The 14,839-nt window shown below is 40.0% G+C and overlaps 1 protein-coding gene across 1 annotated transcript in view; it reads right to left on the bottom strand.

Annotated features, from left to right (window-relative positions):
* Positions 1-12,979: 12,979 nt before the first annotated feature.
* Positions 12,980-14,839, bottom strand: part of LOC104128605 (pancreatic lipase-related protein 2) — an 18,934-nt gene continuing 17,074 nt past the window's right edge. The window contains exons 11-12 of the mRNA XM_035896897.1: positions 13,916-14,080; positions 12,980-13,043 (exon numbers count right to left, since the gene is read on the bottom strand). Coding sequence (XP_035752790.1) covers positions 12,980-13,043; positions 13,916-14,080 — 229 coding nt within the window. The remainder of the gene's footprint in view (positions 13,044-13,915; positions 14,081-14,839) is intronic.

Raw genomic sequence — 14,839 nt, 5'->3', positions numbered from 1 at the left:
ATGATGTAGCTGAAGTGAAGTTTTTGCACTTTTCTTTTTCTCTCTTTGCCAAAACTAGCTGGTGGTGTTCACACCAAAAATAGTATTCATGCTGATACGCTGTTCAGACAATAATTCTAGATCTGCTATAGAACAGCTGCTGGAGCTACATGTTCCAAAATCATTGGGCTTTGGTAACGCATAGCTGAGATCCTTAAAAAAATAAAAAGCTATAAAAAAAAACTATTGACAATTTTTTGTAAAGTTATTGATTAGTAAGAAAATTCCAGAGATGTGATTTGAAGAAAAATGCTATGAAGAAAAGGATGAATGACCTGAGGAATTTCCGACCTGTGGAGTTTCAGTCCAATATCAGCCGGAGGCAGAATAATGAAACTCTCCACAGGATGCTCAGTTGTGAAAGAAAAATGGTGAAAAACCATTAAAGAATTGTGTAGTTGAATTCTGTTACATGACATACTAACATGACACTCTTACAAGATCAACATTTTAAGTCTCATAATACTTAGATTTTAATAAGATCTGCTCTGATACTTGATACTCTGGTTAAGAAATTAAGGTCATATATATGCACTATTACAATGGTTAAGTAGATTAAAAATTAAATGCATGGATTAAGTAGCTTAAAAATTGAGTAATTATTGCATCTCAGACTGTAACGGCAAAGAACTAGAAGGCAACTCCTGGAGTTACAAGTACAGTTCTTGCTACTTTGCACCATCACATCACATCACGATCCAGCTGTGACCATGGTTTTTTAGCTGTGTTTTTTGACCCTATAATTACTCACTGCTCGTGATGGATCATCACTGATTAGCATTTTAGAGGAATTAGTTCCTGGCATTATACTCTATGCCAGCTTTCAACACTGGTATTGCTGAACATGAGTTCATACTGACATCTGGACTAAGGGATTAGTAAATAAAAAGTCCAGGTCATGAATGCTGAATTATTTTTTATCATTTGGGAAAGCAAATGCTGTCACACTGCATATCATACTCACAGAATGGAGGTGAACATTTGCTGAGGGAGCAATAACTGAAAAGGCCTTTGAAGTCTTCCTAACGTATTACTAGTGACTTTTGAAGTGCCAGTTAACTTGTTAGGCTTTGTTTCCACATATAAAGATGGGAGAACAGTATTTTCAGAAAATATATTGCAGTCAATATACAGGTGGGGGTATTATTTAAAGAGTACAGAGGTTTCATTGGTGCTGCATACACAGTTCAAGAGGGATATTGGGAAAATGGAGAAGGTGGTTTTTGGATCATCATAAGGATGGGAAAGAAGGAATGCAGAGCAAGAAGTCTAGGAGTATGATGTGTAAATGGTTGTTCCCCAGAGATACAACCAGAGATCAGAAGAGAGGTGAATACTTAAAGCAGTAGTGGTAGAACAAGAACTAGCCATGGATAAAATGAAGCCTAGTGGGTTATCCTGAAACAGCCATCCATCTGGAGCCACAGGGCAAAAAGCACAGCTAGTTTTAAGATGGAGCTTTATCACATTTTAATGTGACGGTGAGAAGTGGCATGGATGCTGGTCGATGACCTAGACGGTGCCTTCCACTTCCTGTGGAAGTGAAACATCCTGTGTTTCAAAGAGGCCAAATGGGAAGTCAAAGGGTGTCCTGGTTTTGGCTGTGATAGAGTTAATTTTCTCCCTAGTAGTGGCCATAGTGTTGTGTTTTGGATTTAGTATGAGAAGAATGTTGATAACACACTGATGGTTTAGTTTTTGCTGAGCAGGGCTTACACCAGTCAAAGACTTCTCAGCTTCTCATGCTCTGGCGGGTGCACAAGAAGCTGGGACCAAGCTGGTCCGAGGGCTATTCCATACCATATGATGGCCAGGGGGGCAGCAATCGCTGCTTGGGGATGGGCTGGGCATCGGTCAGCGGGTGATGAGCAATTGCATTGTGCATTACTCATTTTGTATATTCTTTTATAATAATTATTTTATTTTTCTGTGCTGTCCTATTAAACTGTCTCTATCTCAACCCATGGGTTTTACTTTCTTTTTCTGATTCTCACCCCCACCCCACTGGGGAGGGGGGGACTGAGCGAGCGGCTGGGTGGTGTTCAGCTGCCTGCTGGGTTAAACCACAAGAAGGGGTCACCGCAGCAACCTATGCCAAGGTGGGGAACAGCCTTTGTTAATATCATTATGTTCAAAACAAGCACTGGTAGAGCAGGAACAGCTCATTCTGCAGTAACAATCTGCAGTGCTAGCTCATTTTCATCTGTTGACGAAGCTAAGCATGGCAGCTTCTGTCCCTTCAGTCTTACGCGGTCTTTCCAGTTTTCAGGTCTGCTTTCCCCTCTTATCTACTGCAGTTTAAGTTCTTTACTTTCTTTCAAGCCTCTTTATTTTTCACTGTTTATGGGTTTTTTCCATCCTTTCCTGCCTTACCACTCCAACTATACTTTCTATCTTTCCTTCATTGGCACTGTACTTAGAGAATATTTTTGCCAGTTCTGTCTTTCCAGTGGTTTATTTTAGCCTTTCATATTTTTCAGTAGTTTCGCACAGCGCTCAGTAAACATTGTAAAGGCAACACAAAGGAGAAGAAGCCACCCAGAGTTTAGTGTATAAGCCTTGGGTGTACAAGTTACAGGTTAAATTTCCTGTTCTCTCAGCAAATTCTTGTATGGCTTTGAGCTATTGTACCATTACCCAAAACAGTAAAAGAAACTAAGGAAAATAAAAATATGAGGCCCAAAGATACTACTGTAAAAGGGGATCATGTACATATTTACTGATATACAAATATCTGAAAGTACAGTATAATTTTTTTGTTTTATTTGAATGTAATTTCATAGAGGCTGTCTAACCCATTCTTTAAAAATATACAAAGAATGCCATCTTTTCCAGACACAGTCCCCATTCAGTAGCCCAGACACAGTATTTGTCCAGACTGTCAAATACTGAAAACTGGTAGCACAGTACTGGACAAAGTGCTGGTGATATGGTGTACTAATTCAGGTAGGAGAGTAATTGGCATAATTGATAAAAGACTTAATTTAACCTCCAGCTCCTCCCCATAAATAACCCCTAGTAGGGTCCTGATTCCGGATGAAGGCTCTTTGGCACTGCTTCCATACAAACAAGTAATAATAAGTACAAGAGCATCTTGGAATTAGCCAGTCTCCTTTCCTGCTAGCTCACCAGCTTTTAGGGAGGAAACTGATCTTAATTGAATAGCTGTGAAACCCACAAATTTAACATTAGATAAATCAATTTTGTAGTGGAGCAAAGATGTCCAGAACCTTTTGTAGATTTCCTTCTCCAAACCACCCAACACAAAGTAATACCAAGGCAAGGCAGCACTCACATATATTGTCTGATCTGGGTAATGGAGTTTTCTGAGTATCTACTGACCTCTTAAACTGAGTCTGAGACATAGGACTAGGGCATTAACCTGAAATAATGACTCAGAATAGTGATGCAAATACTTTTCTTGAGGCATTTAATGTGGGAAGCACTCCAATAAAAGGCTAGTGAGTATGCAGAGTTGTACATATATTTGTTCATCATTGGAGGATGCAGTAAGAATTGGGCTTTTAAGGTGTTTAGGTCACTTGATTAGAAATGGTGAACAATCTAAAGAAATTGCAAGATAATAGTAAAGAAAACCTATTAAATATCAAGTCTTTGGCTTCCTACTTCAGGACTTTGTGCAGTATCTGCTCTGTCACCTTGACCCTACACTAGTATTCATCCATTTAAATTTACAGAGACAATTATGATCATTTAATCTGACTGTCGTTGTAAAAACCAACAAATGTGGTTCAGTTTTGGGAGGTGGCTGTGCCAATGCTGTGCTAACCAGGGAGCCTTCAGCTGACTTGCAGCCACCATCTGGCCGCTTCTTTCCAGAAGGACCTTCACTGTTCCTCTTCATAATTAGGCTGCTGGTAAATTTAGTCAGCTCTAAGACCAACACTATTTTCCTTTTTGCCATTTCTGAAGTGCAGAATAACCCTTGCTGATGACTAGTTCAAATTTATCTGTATATGGTAGTCTACCATAATACATCTTGTTTGCCACATTCTTCCATATAACAGCTCTGTAATTCTTCCCCACTTCCATTCTCCCTTTAAATCTGCAGTGCTCCTGATAATGCTTAATTTTGTAGCCTAATTTATCATCCTTTTTCATTTCAGCTGTTATTTGTGTTCTCATGCATTTTCCCTTTAAAGAAGTAGTCCAGATTCCATGTGCAAATATCTTCATTTTGCTCTTCCTTTAAAAACATAGGGATGTATTCAGTCTTAAATTACTTACTGAGGCCACTCTGTTTTCCTAGCTGCTTTACGTTATCACAGCCCAGAAATTCTCATCTCCTACTGGGATTTCCTGGAATTGAAAAGTTTTAAGCCTTGTAGCTGCTGCCAGGTTCTCCTCAGGATCACTCTGAGTTCTGCTCTTTGCTTTACGCCTGTTAATTCAGACCATACTGTTCAGCCTGCATTTTTTTTTTTTTAAGCAGGAGTCCTTGCTGTCCTCCAGCCCCAACCAGCAGTTAGTAAGGATGCTTGCCCAAAAGCCCTACCGAGTTTTCAGCCACTTACCACTCTGAATGCAGAAAGGGTTGCTGCTTTGCAAGCTCTGTTCAGCCAGCTCCCTGTCAAATCCTGGTTGCTACTGGCTCTTTTCACTTGGAATCAGTCCCACGACGGTGGGTGCGGACCTGCCCACACGGTGTCTGATTATAGGCTTCGTGTGGGTGAGTGAGAACCTTTGTAAGAATGATACCCTTATTGCTGAATATAACAGATGTTGCCTTTTCTTGTCTCTTGTCGTAGCTAATTCATCAAAGTTTTCACCTCTTAAAGTTTTGTCATGGGTTTGAAGAAAAGCAAGATGAGCCTCGTCCTCGAAGGGATTGTTGTACGCAACGTCCACACAGCCAGAGTGCCAGGCTTACCTGTAAGCTCCTGCTGCAGGCGATGGGCTGAGCCTCCTCTGCGGGGCAGTTCGGAACAGGAGCTTAATTTCGCTGCTCTGTGTCACTCGCTGGAAGTCACAAGCTCTCTGCTTGTGATCTGTCTGACGTATGTGCCTGGTGAAGTAAACCCTTGTGCATTTTCATATAATCAAGCCTGTTTATATTTTTTTACAGAGAGCAGGCTAGTTTCTTTTAAAAAGGGGGGAGTAAGAAAAATTGTCTTACAACTTAGGGACAATGTAGGTGCCTGAGCATTTATTGGCTTTTTCTAGTGAGGTTCCTCAAGCTTTGTCTACTCACTACCATTTTGCCTAATCAATGTCCTCTTAGGCCATGTGGGATTCACAGATTAGGTGTCTCTGCATCAAGCTCTCTCATCGGTTGGCATGCTCTGAATGTAACTGGCATCTACTGCCAATATTGTGATCAGCTTAGGGCAGAGAAACCACAGCCATTCAAATTCAGAATTGTGTCAGGAGGAGAAGGATAGGATGATAATAATAATGTCATTAATCTTTTTGCTCTGTAATGGCTTTACATCATGTAAGTCCCAGGTTCTCCTGTGCTCTGGAGGTTGTGCATCACAACTATGTCACTACCCAGGTTTTTCAGTTCCTGGGCAAGGCCTCAAGTCACTACACTGCTATCTACAGGATGGGTGATGCCATAATCACCTGTTCAGGCAACTGTATAAGAATGACTGTCACCCTTATACAAGGAGTGATTCAAGTGCCTAAGGGCAGGAAGTTACTTGGGTTCAATCTACAGTTCATATAAGAAGCCAGTTTGTGGTCTTGAGATATGTGCATTGCCTGAAAGAAGACGTAATTTCAGAAATAACACCAAAAATATGTTTTTCCATGTGCTGAGCTATATCTAACACACTCAGCCTGCTAACCATTGTAAAAACCAAGTCAAAAGTGTCTGTCATTCCTTGTAGCACATGGCGCCTATGTGAATGTCTGGATCTGGGTCTGGTTCTTGTTGGTAAAGTGGTGCAAGCCAGTTCCATATATGATGATAATTATTAGAAAGAAGTCTCAGAGGAATCTGGAGGAATCAGTGGCTAGTCACTGACTGGATCTCATATTTAATTACTGCTTACACTGAAGACAAGTGTGTAAGTTAAGAGAAGACAGAACAGATCTAGCGAATAAGAAATTATCTATAGTCTAGTCTATGTTCATTGACTGGAAGATAGAAATTTGCAGCAGTTATGGGACCTGTATGTCCTCAGATGGTGTAGCTCATTAGATAAGTCTGGGGAGGAATGAGGTTGGGGAGCCACAGAAAAGAGATAAGGAATGTCATGTGCCCCATTTATCAAAATATTGGCATGTAAGTTAAATGGAAAGCAGCTGGTGAATCGAGTGCCTCCATTAATGATGAAACATCTCCAGAAATTGCTGAACATCTTTGTGTGAAAATCACATCCCCTTGAAATGTTTTGGTTTTTTTTTTTTTTTTTTTAGGGGACCAGGTTTTCTGGATATGCCCAAATACTTTGCTGGACTTTCCACAGAGTTAGTTCTTTGGGTGTGAGTGTTAAAACAGTGGCAACAAGCCCCCCCACCCCCAGTTACAAACTGAAACAGAAGTCCACGCTTGCAAAAATATCTCCAGGGACAAATGTACACAAACAGCTGAAAACTGCATTTGGCAAGAATATAAATTTGCTAACTTCTTTAGTTTACTTTTTGATCTGCTCTGTATGTTGGTAAGTGGCAACCTGGTTGATACAGGGGGCCCATATGTATTCTCAACACAGTTTCACTGTTGGTGTAATTCAGAGGGAATACACAAAGGTGTGAATTAAATTAATTTACGCCAGTATGACAAGTTGGAATTAGCAGTAAAAAGAATTTCTAGCTCATGTTGTAGGGTTTTGAGGTCCAGCTTCTTTTAGGAACAGTTTTTCTGGGTCTGGTTTTACGTCTTAAGAGGAACAGTAGGTTTTTACGGACAGTAAGAAAAGGCTGGCTTTTCAGTTGCCTCTGACGATATGCAAGTGAACACATGCAGGTGGTTTTATAAATGTTAGCTTGAGAATTATCAAGGTCACAAATATATTCTGGCCTTCACATAGGTAGGAAAAAAAGGGTCTAAAACACTCACTGAGAATCATGTTCTCCAAAGAAATCTCAGCAACTGTGTTTCAAGTGCAGCGATATATAAATTACCAAGGCTTTCATAGAAATACAAGTGAATAAAATTGTAAAAGCAGTATTTTTTTTTTCTCATTTCAATTTTAGATTGAAGATGGTTAACAAATTTCTTCATTTGAGTGGAGGTCATCTGGAAGTAGCTTTGTGTATTCCATCCGCTAGAGAATTGCTAATACTCACCTTATCGGAGAATCTTACCTTTACTCTTTGAGAGGCAGAGCCATGAATAGAAGACTTTCTTGCTATTCCTATTGTCTAGATCCAAGGTGCTCATTCTGGTCAAGTGAACAAATCTTATATTGAATAGAGGCAAAACCAATTTGCCTTACTGTATCCTTTCCAGTACTGCACAACAGCAATAAAAAGAATATTTTGGAAATGATAAATCTTTATGACCTTCTATAATACATGCTGTCTGCTAATTAAATCAGTCAAAGCAAGCATGATAACATTAACTTCTGGTTTTGTGAGCTGGAGGCTTGCGGAGCATGGTATGCTTTTAAGGAAATAACACTAGGGCAGAATTTTAGAGCAGATGATGAAAGTAACCGAAGACAGAGAGGAGTCGGTAGGGACAGCCAGGCTTTCTTTACAAGTAATGGGCAGAATTAAAGGGAATAGGATTAAGTCCGCTATTCTGAATGCTTGATCTTCTATTAACGCTATAATATTAAACTTATTTAAAGATGCATCTGAAATAAAAGGGAATAACTGTAGATTTTGCCTTGGAGATTGAGAGGCAAATGCAAATCTTCTTGAACGTTTAGATCAGAAAAAGAGTGGCTCTGAACAGCTCGGATACAGACCAGTGGCTCAGAACAAAGTTAGCTGTCTAGGGCTCTGGACATCTCCCTCATTAGGTCCCAAGCTTTCCTAGTGTCAAAAAAAGGAAAAAATATGGGGTGGAAAGGGGACTGACACCAATGCCAGCCTGTATTTTCACATATTGCTTACGCTTCCGGTGTTGCAAGACGCTTGCCCCATCCAACCTTGCGGTAGCTGGGAGGAGGGGTGTGTTTTTCTGCAGCACAGCAGTGTGGGCGTGCTCTGTTTGTGCGAAGGTTGGTGATGATGCATGTTCTTTCCGGAAGTTTTTAGATCCTTGATACTTAATGATAAAGAACAGATTATTGGCTCTGTTTTATCTTGGAAATATGCCATAATAATAGATTTGGTCATGCTATCAACATCTACTTCCTAATTATTGGAAACAGAATAACTGGAGACTATTTGAAATTACGAAGTTAGTACAAAAGTAGAAGAGAGCTATGAGTTTGGTAGAAAGTCCATGTAGATTGATTTGCTGATAGGTCAGTGAGCAATTGTTTACCCTCCCAGTGGCAACTCCAACCCCAGCGAGCTTTGGTTTTGGAAGAATAACTCAAATAAATGTTGGGAATGCACAAAGATTTTCATTTTTGCTTTTGTCCCAGGAGCCTGCCAGCTGGAACTGTTAGAGCCAGGGGTTACACAGAATGCCCTGACTGCATTAAAGTCTCAGTAAAATCACTTTCCAAAGATTCTATTTTACCTCCTCTATAAAAGGCACACATTTGAGAATTGGATCCTGCTGTAAGAAAATTTCCACTGAGGGAAGAGAGTGGGGGAACTGCAGGTAAATAATTTTGCTATAAGAATATCCAGGAGGAAATGCAAGAGCAGGTAGTGAGGCGATGTCCCTGCAAGAACGCTAACTGGGAAAATAGACTTGCTCCCGGGCAATGTGACCTTACAGGTGGGTTGGTAACCAGTATGGAACAACTGTGGGCTGAAAAAAAATTAAAACCAGACCTCAGATCTACCAGAAGTACCTTCAGGATGTGTGTTCTCAGGCACTGAGCCGCTATAATTTCACTCACTTCTGGTATGCCAAGGATAAAGACTCTAACCTAAATTAAATGTAAAGGAAGAAGTCAGCAAAACTAATCAAAATGCAACTATGCAGAAAAGAATTAGCTTTTCTTGGGGAAACAACCTGAAGAGAGAAACAAAAACTAATAAAAAAATCATTTGGTACCACGTGAAATACAGATCATCTAGAGCAGAAAAAAAAAAAGCCTGATATATTTTTACCTGGAGAAAATGATGGAGTTTCTATAAGGAAAGATGCTGGAAAGTGGCTGGGCTATAAAATGATATAATCAGAAGGGAGATAGCCTTAAAGACAGAATGATGGCACTGGGGAGGCTTTCTGTGTAGGACCCTTGCCAAGTTTCATTTCTAACAAAGGTGAAAGACCAAAAGGGCTTGGTAGGCTTATTCCTACAATACTGTGGTTCATTTACAGGGATTTTATCAATATATTCTAGAATATTAGAGTAGCATGAAAAAATCTGAAAAGTCACAGAAATAAAATAGATAGGATCAGAAGCAGGAAGAGGGATGACTGCCTAAACTGAACGCTGAGGTCTCTGCCTATTAGTTCTATTTAATTAATTTTAATTATTCTTATGCTTTTGGTACTGTGCTCACAAATATTTATGAGGGACATTTTGATAGGTTGTACTTTTTGGACAGAAGAGTCTGCTGTGCTATGCAATAGGGTATTTTATTCCTGTTAATGGAGAGCTCTGACAAAAAGGGTCCTTGTTTTCTCATTACCTGCACACATCACTTTATGACAAGCACGCTCTTTCTTCTAAAATTATTTTTCTGATGTTATATATAAAGTAAATACAGATGATGTAAGTGGAGCAGAGAGTTAGTGTTTTGGATTACTTAGTATTGCTTTTCCCTTCTTCTATAAAAGATTTAAGAGGTTTGTTTGCATGTGTGTTTGTTGTACCTTACCCCATTGCCAAAAGAGCATCGTGAGAGGGAAAAGGGACCGAGGCTGAATGCTTTACAATGGCTTCGTTACTCATTTACCTTTGGCATAATTCTTGTAGTGAACAAATGCTTAGGGAGTATTACATGAAATTTTTATTTTAATTCTGAAGCACTCATAGTGTTGCAGAATATTTAAATATCATAAAAGACAATGCAAATCATATGTCCTTAAAAGCCCTAGACAAATGAAGCACGTTTGATTAAAAAAGAAAGCTACCTTTCAACATGATAGCCGAATTTATCAAATGATGCAATCTCACTTGACATTTTAAAGATGCAATTTAAATTGTTCTAAAAAGCTGGCTTGTTGTGGAGCTATGAAAGAATTACCTGTTGCAGTCTTTGTCAATGGCAGATCATCTTGCCAAATATCAAACCCTTGCGTTTTTTGGACGAGCTCCATCAATACAAACTGATAGTATCCAAAGGTTTCAAACAGTTTTCTTTTTTAAATACAGAAGGACACAGGAGGAAGACTGTTTGCTACCAGTAACACAGATCTGCTGTCAATGGTTTTTTTCACTTTTAGCTCATAAAAATAAATCTCTCTTGCTCTGTCTATAGATGTATTAGCAAAGTGCAGTGTTGATGTTTACCAAAGAATGAAAATTAGCTCAAGAAACAGTACATGACAAAAACAGAAAACAGAACAACACAAGGGGAAGAAATGAATGCTCTATTTTATTTTTAGCTGAACTGATTGGGTGAGAAAATGCATATTTTTAAGTGGTCTAATCAGCTGGATGACATTTGTAGCAGAATTCATCAGCCCATATGAGCTGTTATGTTTTGTCAGAATGCTGTTGAAATCAATAGTTTAAAATTAAGCAAAATGAAATCTTGTATTGTCAAAAGTAGTAATGTGATTTATTACTCATAAACCCATCAAATTTATTTTTAGAATTGCAAAAGTGGCACAGCCAAGTATGGAGGCTGGAAGGGATGGGCTTTATAGAAATCTTGAGTTCAACAGAACATTGCTTCCTTCTTGGGGGAAGCGGTGGCCTACGTTGCACTGCTCGCACTGCTGTCTCATATCATGAAATCCGACGACCCAACCCAGTGCCTGGCCCTGCTGCACGTTTTTTTGTGACCCTGAGAAAATACTTAAATTTCTTTTGCTTCAGCTGTAAGAAAGACTGTAAGAAAGGGAAAATAAGTCCGCCTTTTTCCCTCCCTGAGTCTCCTTTATGTGTGCAACTGTGGGGCAGAGAGCCATGCCTGAATTATGAAGGATGTTAAAGATGGTGTAATTACTAGCTACAAATATTTCCCAACTGTGCTGAAGTACCCAGGGGCTTGTTTTGTACTTCTCCAGGGAGCACAGAAGAGGGGAGTCCCTACTTACGCAAGAAGGGGGTCTTGCCTAAGGAGTTTCCCCAAGGGGTAGAGGAGGATGAGTTCCCTGCTCAGGATGGTGTCTGGATCCTACTCTGCATGGGTGGAGAGGTTAAGGCTACTGAAGCAGTGAGTCTGCGAAGATAGACAGCTGCTTTGTCAGCTTGCCGCAAACCTCCTAAGCAAGCTCCTCTGGCAGACTTCATAGGAGGTGACTGGCTTCTGACATCTCAAAATTATTGCTGTATATTTTGAAACACCTGTTCAACACTCATTCAACCTTGTGTAACGCATCTCATTAACACCTTCTGGTAAATCTCACTGGAAGTGTTCTGGAATAGCGAGTTGTTTGGATGGGACATAACAGAGTTGCCCAATGTGATTCACACACAGGATTTCTGCACCCAAATGATAAACCTCACATTGGATTTAAAAATTAGCTATAAGTCTTAGACCTCAGTGGGCAATTAAAACCTGAAAGGATTTTTGTGGGTAGTGTGTATTAAAACAGAAACAATCTTAGCTTATTTTGGCTGATGCTGATAACTGTTAGTAGTCTGTTTTTGTTAACCAGTATGATCAAAAAGCTGCCAAAATTTTGGGGGGGCAATGCCATGTAGTAATGCAAATAACACAGCTCAGGCCCAACTTCAGTGGCTTCAGAAAGGCAAGGCAGAGGAGGAAAATTCAGCTTCACCAGTAAAAATAGTTGCTTTGAAGGCTGCCAGAAAATTGAAGATCCTCAATAGTGCAACATAGTTTTGATAAAAAAGATGCCTGTTTCAGGTATGGACAAAGAATCCCAGCTCACCCAGTGTTCAGCAGAGCCGAATAGAGCACATCAATGAGTTCTTCCCCAGGAAAAAAGCAACAATCAAATATTTTGCGGTACATTGAGCCGTCCTGCTTGGCACATGGTGAACTTTGATGGTAGAGTTTCTCAAGGTCTACTGTACCACTTGGTATGCAGTCCCAGCTCCTAAGCAGTCTTTTGGATATGCTGCTAAAACGTTGTTTAAATGTGTTCTTCAGGAAGAAAGGACATCAGGCAACACCATTCAAACCCTGATTATTTTTATATTTAAAGTTATTCCTCAGTCTCCTGAGATAGAAGCAATCAGATGCTTCTGAAAGCATGAAAATGTCCTTTTCCTGAACAAGTAAGTAGGTACTATTAGAGAATTTAGCTGTCTATGCCCCTTTTTTCTTTTCTTTCCCCCTTTTTATTTTTCTTTATTTTTCTTTTTTTCTTCTTTCTTTTTGTCATCTTCTTTCTTTCTTTCTTTCTTTTTTCTTTTTCCCCCATCTTTTTTTTTTTTTTTTGTTATTGTTGCTTCTTTTTGGATGCTCGTCCTGAGATAATTAAGTGTATTTCAGTGGGGAACTGGGTAGGACTTTTTTTCCTATTTCATTATTTTCCTCCTTGACTCTGAAATATAATCACACTGCATGTGTGCGTTTCTAGTAAAGTACATGTTAGCTGTCATTGTGACTGGAATTCACAGAAGTGTAATTCCACTGTATCGAGAAAAACTTACAATGCTCATTTGGAAATAGAGGTTTTGGAGTGGGCTGGGCATTCTTTTCATAATTTATTGAAGGAGCCTTGTTACTAGTTTGCTGCTGACTGAAGAAGTGTCCTCTTGCAGTCGGTAGGGTTGCCATGGTGGACAACCTCGGCATTGCTCGGTGAGCCTCAGCAAAGCGCCAGGGCTTGCCACATGCTCGGCTGCACAGTTCCACAGCTGCAGAACACAGACCTGGCAAGGGAGGAAGAGTTTGAGGAAATATTATTCAGCACAGTGGGACATTTTCTTAGCAGCAGCCCAAGATAATCAATATAAATCCTATTTTTATTCCATGTTAGGTCAAAGCATGAGTTCTAGTAGACAGAACAAGAAGTGTGTGTTATCAAATGATGTTTTAAAGAATTACTTGTTAGTGACTAATTATTAAATTGTAAGATGTGTTTGCCTTTATGCTCAGACTCCATCAGCATTTTAATTTGGACGAGGAGTGCACTTTTGAAAGGAATCTCTCACTCGTTTTCTCCACTTACCACACTTTGGTTTACATGACAGAGCGGTGTCAGGACACATCAGCTGAATTTACTTTGGTTAAAACTAAACCAAGAGGTGTGCTCCAGAACTGAACATAACGTACTGCAGGGGCTGGTGGGTGCCTGGTCCCTGGGGTCGGGCAGGAGTTAGCCCAAAGTGCCCTGCCAAGGCAAGCGTGCTGTGGCACTGTGCAGAGCTGGTTCTGATGTGCTGTGCTACATGTTCATGGAGATGTAGGCACATGAAACAGCAATTTAAGAGAAAAACCTTTCTTAGAAGTTCAGGGCTACACCCCCATAGGATTTCAGATTTGATATCTCTGTTCTTTGGGGAAGTCTGGCTGCAGTGCTGAGCTGGTGGGAGTAACCATAGTCAGCCAAACACCCAGGTACTGCCACGAAATTTGGATTAGGCCCTTATTTTCAGTGCTTAAACCTACTTGTTTTAAGGGTCATGATACCATGCAAAGGTGCTTTGGGTATTTTTTCCCTTTTTCTATTATTTGTTTGTTTTGTTTGCTGTTTTTTTCCCCCCAGACCCACAGAATCCCACCGTTAAGATTGTGTACTCACATATTTCCGTTTTCCCCAGATATTATTCTGACTTCTTCAGCTCCCATGCAACCTCCGTGTACATGATCCAGATGATTTTTCCAGAGAAACTCAACTTTTGAAATGTTCCCAGAAATTTCTGTATCAATATAGTTTAAGTATGTGTTGCCTGGTTTGAAAATTCCCCTGCCAAAAGAAAAGCACAGAAGTAATGCTCTGTGTTCTTTACAAATGAGAAAAAAAAAAGCTACAGTTTAGGCAGAAAGAGAGATGAGTTGTAGGATGCTACAAGAGTTGAAGCTTTGAATACAATTCTTGCATTTTATTTTTTTTTTAAATTACCCACCGGGGATGTTAGGCAAAACTTCAGCTTAGAACGTGTTCTTGGGGAATATGCTCCTCGGGGAATGCACAGGGCTCTTGATGCAGAGCCTCACACAGATCCGAGGCATTCCGCTTGGGCAGTAGGGGATCATGCCTCAGGCCCAGAAACACCAAGTCCTGTCCTCTCTGCTGGCTGGTCCTTCAAGCCATGTAGCAAATCCTTTTATAAAGTCCTTGGACCTTAGATTTTTTGTACGTAGAATATATTAAATACTTTTTTGGACAAACACTGTAACAGGGCTAAACTTAAGTGAAGATTAAAAAAAGGCAAAAAAAAAACCCCAGCATTTAACGTTTTCTGTAAGGATTAGGAAGGAATGTCTCATTGACATTTGGTTGATTTCTTCCTCCAAATCAGTATTGCAATTTTTTGCCTTCCCTGAAGCTGCTGTGGTGGTGCTGGGGCTACCTCATCTGTCCCAATGTGATTTATTCTGAATACCTGGAGGAAGTTCTGAGGACTAAATTTCACTTCTTTTTCCCCTTTGGCTGAAGTCTGTGGTGCAGATACCAGCTAGGCAAATTGGTGAAGGCCACAAAGTCCCTGTATTAAGCTTACTT

This window comes from Egretta garzetta, unplaced genomic scaffold, assembly GCF_000687185.1.
Source record: "Egretta garzetta isolate BGI_Z169 unplaced genomic scaffold, ASM68718v1 scaffold486, whole genome shotgun sequence".
Lineage (NCBI taxonomy): Eukaryota > Metazoa > Chordata > Aves > Pelecaniformes > Ardeidae > Egretta > Egretta garzetta.
This window is presented reverse-complemented; position numbering and strand designations above follow the sequence as displayed.